Source organism: Liolophura sinensis, chromosome 6, assembly GCF_032854445.1.
Source record: "Liolophura sinensis isolate JHLJ2023 chromosome 6, CUHK_Ljap_v2, whole genome shotgun sequence".
Classification (NCBI taxonomy): Eukaryota; Metazoa; Mollusca; class Polyplacophora; order Chitonida; family Chitonidae; genus Liolophura; species Liolophura sinensis.
The window spans coordinates 49,468,849-49,478,178 of NC_088300.1; the positions used below are offsets into that span (position 1 = coordinate 49,468,849).

General features: G+C 38.5%; 1 protein-coding gene across 1 annotated transcript; it reads left to right on the plus strand.

Annotated features, from left to right (window-relative positions):
- Positions 1-232: 232 nt before the first annotated feature.
- LOC135467284 (neuropeptide Y receptor type 5-like) lies at positions 233-1,342 on the plus strand. Its single transcript, XM_064745051.1, has one exon. The coding sequence runs from the start codon at positions 233-235 to the stop codon at positions 1,340-1,342; it is 1,110 nt and encodes a 369-aa protein (XP_064601121.1).
- The last annotated feature ends 7,988 nt before the right edge of the window (positions 1,343-9,330 follow it).

Below are 9,330 nucleotides of genomic sequence, written 5' to 3' on the forward strand. Positions count from 1 at the left end.
TAATCTGACTAGTGAGCATCCTGGGCAAGGTTGCGACTGGAGTCTCGTCAGATAAAAGCAGCCAGTGCACATCTGAAGTGACAGTCTCGAGAAAGCAACTGTGGCAAAAGCTTCGCCCGTAATTGTGAACAAGTTATGTTCACACACCAGCGTTAGCAAGCAGCAAGCAAGTGTCCGGCAGCATTTGTTTAACGGCGTTGTAAGCGGAAACGGTAGAAGTTTTCCACAAAGCATGGAGAAAAGCACCAAGCTTCCTCTGCTGGAACTGGCTTTTAATGACAGCGACTGGGATGAGTTTTTGTTCGTGGTGTCAGACTACACAAATACGGACCATTGGTTTGAGCCGACAACAGAGACCATTCTCGTCACGGCATACAGTGTTATCATTCTCCTTGGAATTCTCACCAATGTCGTCTTCATCACTGTTATTGTGAAGACGAAAAAAGTTCTGAAGACCCGCAATTTGCTCTTCATGAACTTGGCAGTCTCTGACTTGGTGATGTGTGGATTTTGCATTCCGTTTACAGTGGTCAAGTTAACGCGAAAATCCTGGAGTCTCGGTGAAGCATTGTGCAGACTCATACCAATGTTACAAGCTGTTGACGTCTTTATTTTTTCTTTTACGATTATCGCCATATCCTGTGACCGCTACAGTGCAATTGTCCACGCCACAGAGAACCTGAAAAGGGTTTCCTCTATGATGCCCGCGTTGATCGTAATCTGGATATCATCGTTCGGACTGGCCGTGCCAATTGCCATTTTTTCAACGGTAGTAAAAGCCGAGTACTTGGGAAACGTTGTGTCCTACCAGATCTGTATGGAACACTGGCCGTCCGCTATGTCCCGTGCGCTGTATACCCTCGTGTCTACACTCATCCAGTTTGCAGTCCCCTTGGCAATAATGATCCCTCTGCACACCAAGATCTGCCGGTTCTTGAAATCTCGGATGGAGTACAAGTCTCAATCTCCGGTAGACGCGGAGCGAATGGCAAAGAAAGAAGCTCGCTATCGGTCAACCATGAAGCTCCTGACAGCGGTTGTCCTCGCCTTTCTCCTCAGCTGGGTTCCTCTTTCTGTCGTCAACATTATGGCTGATTTCAACTATATGATTTTCACGCATATGAACTTTAACGCTCTGTACGTCACTTGCCACATGATAGCCATGGCTTCGGTGTTCGTCAACCCACTGCTCTACGGGTGGTTCAACACCAATTTCCAAAGGCAACTCAGAGGTATTTTGTTTTCAGGATCCAAAGAACTTTCCGAAAAAGACGGACTTCTCAATACCTCTGCTTTTAAGGGTTCCAGTGTGAACAAAATCAAATCCGGAATAACAAATTAAAACGGGATTTCAGATGGATGTACTTGGGACTTCTCTGAGATTCTGACGACCAAAAATCCGATACGGGTTATAAGGTAATGACAAATGGAACAGTCGGTCACAAAGGCGTACATTTTTGATGTACGTAAATGGCAGAGTTAAACGTACTTCAAGCAGATATAGTATTATTTTGGAAAATTCGTTGTTTGTACATAGAAAAAAAAATAAAGTCGTTGTGTGCAAGATCATGTCTGGACTAACGAATTTGCCTGTATCGTGTGAGTAGAAACTTGTCTTCAAGTCTTCGTTAAGTCTGGTGGAGGTTTTATCCCTCTCTGTCGGTGAAATAGGCTCAAGTTGGCTATATGTTAGCCTACAGACACATTAATCAACAAAGCGAGAACGGCTGTTGCCACAGTTTGTAAAAATTTTTAAAAATTTAATAATTTATTACCTTAAGAAGCGAGCGCCTTTAGTAAGTGATGGTAACATCAAACAAACGCGGTGAAATATGTGGAAAAGATTTTTTGGTAAAAACTGGTTAAAGCGCTCTACTGAGGACAGGTAAATCAAATTAATCACCTATGCTATAATGCCTGTACACCTTCACATATATCAACATCCAGATGATGATTAATAAATACTGACGGCGTACTAACAATATCTGCATCATATATACAAAAACTCACCGTGGGGACATGATAGTGTTATTCATATTTCACTTTGTTTTAGTGGACAATAGTTTGCCGTTGGGTATTGAAGGATTATTTGACATCACGAATAGAAATCTAAATATTTTGGTTATATGCAACAGGTGTTGACAACATGATTCAAACCTCGATTTTGCTCACGTAGTCGGTCATTTATATCAGATCATGTCATAAAGTTGAATCATTAAAAATCAACTGGAAAAGAAATTTTATGCTTAATTTCATATATGCATCTGTACAAAAAATGCATTATGCCTTAGAATATGTCATTTAGCTTTTAAAAAGTGTAGGTCTTTTAGAAATAATAAAAAGCTTCACCAATACATCAAGCTATCTGCTCTACGCTTGGCCAGAGAGGAGAACAGGCTGAAAGAACGTAATTAGATGATAATCGTTCAGTTGAAAATTTACTTCTGGTGGAATTTAGTAAAGCAGTTTGTATTAGCATATTTCTGTCACATGAATTGTACAGGTTAGAACATATTTCCAAGCTGTTGTATAACAGAATAAAATCATACTCGTGTTCAGAAACAATACACTTTCTACATATTCCATGTTTAAATGAGAAATGGATGAGATATTAGTCCTTTACAGGGTGGAAACAGTTACTAGAGCACCCTTCCATTCCTTAACTTCACATGCAAAAAACATACTGATAAAGAAATATGATATCTCTATAATTTTCAGCCATCATTAACTTACCGAAAACTTCAATTTTCAATTCATTCCAATCAACCATCACGATAAATGACATTGATGAACTGAGAGACCATCCTTTACATCTTGTATGAGCTCAATGTTTTGAACGCTGGGAATAGTTGCTATTTCTCGTCTGAGCCATATTTCTGACTTTATCTTTTATATATAAACTATAGAATTAGAAGCTTAGAAACGATACTAGTATGTGAGAATTACTTGAGGCATGTCTCCAGAAAGATTCATCAATTTGATTGTTTCAAAATTGAAGTGTCATTATATAAACATATTGCGTAGGGCGAAAGCATTGAACCTCCAATGTCACTTATTATTCCCCCTTATGAACCCTACATACAAGAAGCTTTCACTATCACAGTGGAATTATGTGTTAGAAATAGCAGCTACCAATAAGTGAGTCATATATGATTGTTGTTGCTTACCGTACATTGTACACAAAAGAACATGCGGAGTGAGGTGTGTAAAAAATCTTCAACAAGATACTGTTTTTCTGAAAGACATTTGTGAATGTTTTGATTTATTTATTTATTTGATTTTCAACATATTTTGCACGATACATAATTGGGTACTTTATCAGTATTAATCTAGCGTGCAGTTTTCTTACTTCAAATTTGTTCCGGAGATGTTTTTATATGACTGGCCATGGGGCGATTGTCTGTGTTCAGTCTCCAGTGTAAACTGTCAATACCCGACACGATTATCTCCCATCATGACCAAAATTAGTCCATGCTTTAGTCTCACACTGTTCCTTGTTACCGCTGCTCATTGATCCGAAGTCATTTGTCCCTGCCGAGCCCCGTAGACGAGTGGTAGAGTTGTGAATAGCGATCCGTGCTTTGTGTATTGATGTAGAGACTTCGGCTACGTGAGCTCCATTGTAGGCGACTGACATCATGCCAGTAAAATGCATCCTTAATCCAATTAGCTATAACTCAATTAGATGGCAATTTCCGTGAACACCTGAACCATAGACGACGTCGGATTGTTCCAACTGTAACGGGAAAGTCCGAATACCGGTACATTGGGGGAGTGTTACACGGCTCATGGAATGCAAGAATCACGGTTGGAAACTGGCATGGTGGCGCAAAAGCATTAAACTCTTCTCTGAATGATTCAGAAGTTGATTGACTGATTGATTGATTTGAACTACAGCAACAGTAAATGTTAAAGATACTCTAAGTAGGAGTGTAGTATTTTATTGCTTTTAGTGGTGTATATTCCAGAGCACGTAAATGGTCTGCCACATGGGTTTTGTCTCCATAAGAAGAATTATGCCCAGAAATCATGTCTGCTGAACTCGAAAAGATTCGTGGCTGGATGACTTCAAACAGTCTGTCTTTAAACATTAGCAAAACCAAATGTATGGTCATCGGACCAGTATCCTTTTATCCTAAGGACATTCCTCAGCTTTCTATGCAAGGGTCAGCTAATGGAGTATGTTTCCAAATTTGAATTTTTGGGTATAATGTTTAACAGCAAACTTTCCTGGACATCCCATATCAGTTACATATGCAAATAAGTATCTCGCAACATTGGCATAATTAACCATATTAAACACTTTATCAACAAACCAACTCTACTAAAACTTTATAACTCCTAAATTTCCCCATTTTTGAACTATACTTGTGTTTTAAGGGGTAACACTTATCCCTCTCATCTCAGACCCTTGAGTCTGTTACAAAAACGCGCTGTGCGTTCAGTAACCCTATCTAATCGACTCAGGCACACAGACCCTCTCTTCAGATCTCTGAATATTTTACCGGTAAAATTTTCTATCCTTCAGTCTTCTTTATTAATCGCACATAAATATATATATCACCCTTATAAAATACCCCTGAACTGCCATAACATGTTTCGAAAAGAGTCAGATATACACAATTATCCAAACAGAACTTAACCTATTCAGACCCCCCCTTTCTTCCAACCTGTCTCTACTCAATTCGAAATATGATCCCCCGGGAATGGAACAGGCTACCGATTTCTCTCAAATCTATTGACTCACTTTCTCTGTTAAAGTCTAAAATAAAAGATTACTTGTTGAAACAATTCTGACTTATTTTCAAACATATCAATGTCTTATAGCCATGCACCACAGCATTTATTTTGGCACGGTACACTGCTTTGTGTTTTTTCTTAAATATGTAAAACGTTTACGCTGATATTATTTACTTTTAATTCACCTAAAACCAGCGCCATCTTTTAGACTTGTACTTCCTCGGGATAGATCAAGCCCTTTGTGACTTACTTCCCGCCACACTTCATTTTCTGTATACATGTTTACTGTAAATATACTTATGGTGATTAAACACAATACAATATGAAGGAAAAAGCATATGTACCGGAAGTCATAAGTCTCAAGAGTTAAACAAGGAAAATTAATATACTGAGCATACTGCGTGATATGATTATTTATTTGATTTATTTGATTGGTGTTTTACGCTGTACTCGAGAATATTTCACTTATACGATGGCGACCAGCATCATGGTGGGAGGAAATCGGGCCCAGGGGAAACCCACGACCATCTACAGGTTGTGTGATATGATTAGCTGAATGGAATCTAGACATCGAAACAGACATTCGTAAGCCAGTCCTCAACCATACTGGACTTTCCTCATCCAGAATCGACAGAACTATTTCCAAAACATGTTCAGTACAAATCACCAGAAAACTAAGAAAGTATTTAAGGTAATACACTAGGACAGATTTATATAAAGATAAAATCAACAGTTTTCTATGATCCAGGAAAGACTCTAGGAATGTTCCAGGTGTATGAATTTAATCAATATTCAAATTCTTTACAAAACTTGTATACAAGTTAATACGTTAATCAGAGAATGTATCTCAGTTGCGTGTTGATTGATTTGTTCATATATGCGGTCGTAGCGATATTATTAAACACTATGTAGATACAGTCTCTAGCCCCGGGTTAAGCGGAATAAAACACAGTTGTGAAGCGAGCACCCGAGATTCTGGACACCCTGTCTGTATTTGCTAACAAAATGACTATACGCATTGTGTAATTTAAGATATTTGGAGTGAAGGTGTTTGAATGGATATCCATGATGGCACACTGATGCAGTAATTAATCGTGACGTCGACTGAAATCGTCACACAACACACAGGACACCACAAAGGTGGATATGTGCACGACATGTACAGAACTGGTATATTATAAGTAAGTATAATTAACAATGTCAAAATTGAAACTACACCTCTTGTCGTAAAGTCGTAAAGACGGGAAACCGTTGTTGCCTTGTCCAAATAAAAGACCAGACAAGCAGTACCATCCGCTCAGTCTGTACTTTCCTTTACAGCCATTGAAAGAGGACATATTGCTTTCGCAGTGTAAATAATGGTTGTTTAAATTAGAATATCATCAATATATTGTCTAGTGAATAAGAAGAGACTGAGCTTAATAAAGATTACCGGCACTCTTTAATGACTTCTGGGTACAGTGGTATTTTTATGAGCACAGGTACAAGTCTGCCAACAGGGGTCAGGGTTTTTGTGCCTATACATTAGGAATACGGAATTCCTATAGATTAGAGATAAACTGTTTCCTCCAATTATCACAAAGATCTTACTGATGAGAAATTCAAGCAACTCCATGCAAATTTCATAAATGGTAACCCCTGTGTGGATGGGAACTCAGGAAGGCTTGCTTCCTTAATGTAACGGCGACCGATTATTTGAATAACACTTGTCTTCCACTAATATGGTGTCAACATGTCACACTTGGTATAGTTCGTCAGTGACTAGTCAAACGTACTTCTGGCACTCCGGTTTCCTGCATAAGTATGCGTGAAACAACTATGAAATAAAAAATAATACATACAGGGATGCCTAAAAACCTGTGCAGTCTCACGTTGGAGCATATATACTGGTAGTTTTCCAAATTCCCGTTTTCGTGGTGTATCTAAAAATTAAAAACGCCTCGATAGCAATATCATATACTGCTTTGCTGTAGTTGTGTTATTCGTTTAGATTCACTGGTATGTATATCTAAGGATGTTATAAAAGACTCCTATTGAAAACCTTATGGCTCAACGCTAAACTTAATTGAAACCGTTGTCCACAGACTCCAATGTCTTCTATGTGCCAGTATAGTAAGAAACAGCCCAACATCATCACGTGATTATTTGGTTTGATCTCAGCTGGGTAACGAGGAAATGCTGTTATCGTGGCTTAGTTATTAATTACAGCATCATCGTTACACCGCTTTCACGTGCACATAAGTTCAATGGCTGACTTATTTATTTATTTATTTGATTGGAGCTTTACGCTGTACTCACTTTTAGGAAGACAGCCATAATTATTTTGGGAGCAAAGCCAATACCTAACCGTACAACAGTATACCATTGCTATGGACGCGACATGTTAGTAACTTGAGATTAATGAAAATACCCGCAGGTTGCAAGGTGCAAAAGCTAGACTAAGTGATGCTGATGCAGACAGCGTAAACATGCTATCAATCAGATGGATACCTATATATACAGAATGTGAAAATAGTACGTAGGACTCTCTCTGTCTCTGCTGACCTCCAGGCAACAAATTGCACTGTCTGGCGTGGTTATAAGTTTATGATGGGCTAGATGGACCAGATCTCCTGACGGTATAAACAATATAACTTGTTCTGGTTGCGAATGCGTGTACACGTATGTGTGGTTACAGGGGTACTTCGGATGAGACTGCGTGCGTGGCCTGTGAGTTACGAATGGGCAAAAAGAAACAGTTCCCTCTGGTCCGAGATACCATGGCACAATGCTTCATATCTCGGCAAACATTTTCTATATGACTTAGGTTAACTCTTGTTAGATTCCAGTCAAATTAGTGAATCATAAAACATTCCGCTAAAGCACTGTTCTGGCGACCACTGATCGACCCTGGAGCAATGAATTCGCATACTCTAATCCAGGTACCGGTACTTAACGAAAGGCCTCAAGTTTATACCGAGCACATCGGTTTCCTCCAACTGCAGTCCTGACTACAACAATGTAAGTGGAAAAACAATCTTAAGAAAAGCATTCAACGGCAATCAAATGTATAATGTTTGCATATATGTGTATATTTAAATTCTTTGACATCACAGTTCTTTAATTAGATGCGGTTTCCTCCCACCATAATGCTGGCCACCGTCGTATAAGTGAAATATTCTTGAGTACGGTGTAAAACACCAATCAAATAAATAAATAAATTAATTAATTAGATGAATTAGATCAGTAAAAATCGACTTATGTGTCAGGTTAATAAGGATAGGATTTGTTCCCCGTAATAAGGTGAATATGACAGAACGTACTTGCATCCGCTGTTACAATTATCATTAATGAAATTCTCTTGTACACCTTATTGCATAACACTACTGGTATTAAGGGGTTGCATCATAATAGAAAATGGAAAAAGAACCTAATTTGCAAGCAATCAAACTTCCATGCCTCTATATTCGCTGGGATGGTTGGGTGGTTGACGTTGCATCCTTAACCGGGCCGTATCTAGAGATATTGCAAGATTAGCGAGAGAAGGAAACCAAATACACAAGTTTACCTATTGAAAACATTCTTGTAAACTTGCAGATATTTGTTCATGTGACAAAAAATATAATATATATGGTGCAACCCGCATCTGAACGCCTGCTGTTGTTCCTTGCTTTGCTGTGTTTTAACACAGAGCGAGCATAAAAGTTAATCATGTCGTCTTACATGACTGCATGCCGAAAACTGAATGTTTACAAAAATTGCAAGCAATAAGATATTGTGAAAAATAAGGTTCAAATATCAACAAATTTAGAGTAGTTATGAATACCTTGCATGGAAATTGATATAAATTTCTTCAAATTTGGCATAAATTGATTAAATGAACTGCTGTGTAAATCCACGACGCCAACGCTTGTCTTTTCTCAAAACGTCCTTGATTGATTGATTACTATAAAGCTTGTCTCTTGGCTTATTTAATTGACGTTTGTTTGTGTGTTTTTGATATAATTAGTTTGCACATTTGATTACTTGATGATTCTTCTCTGCTGATGTTATGAGTGTGTGCAAAGACCAAGGTTATGATGATGGATGGGTCGATCGGTTGAATATAGGTAGCCAGAATTTGCGTCCGACAGCAGCTCTTGAAAACATACATAAACGGGAAGGATAGCAAATATGATGAGAAAACATTCAGTATGTATAAATAAATGAAAGGTTGTTTTATCAAACGATGAGCAAATAAGCAACTAAACTGTTGACGCCCAAAGTTTGGTGGAAAAGTAGCTTTTATTTTCAACAAGCTTACAAACATGGGCAGTGGAGCGCGAAGAGATTGTTTGACGGTTATATATACACCTTAGGTGCGGAGCAGATTGCCCCTGTGTACCCATAGCACACACAGACAAGCGCCGATAAGCGGGACGTAAACTGAACCATTGTATATGGCCTGACCATGTGATGGATCCACTCAGCGTTATGACAATTAAGCTAATTGTAGTTACGACTACTTTGAGTAGGCAACTCCCAAATGTATTAATAATACATGGGTTGATTTACAAAGAAAGATATATTTTTTGCCTTAAACAGTCATAAAGCAAAGTCAAAACTGCTGAC

What these genes read in the sequence shown, in the direction of transcription:
- LOC135467284 (XM_064745051.1), top strand. Translation starts at nt 233, where the DNA reads ATGGAGAAAAGCACCAAGCTTCCTCTGCTGGAACTGGCTTTTAATGAC.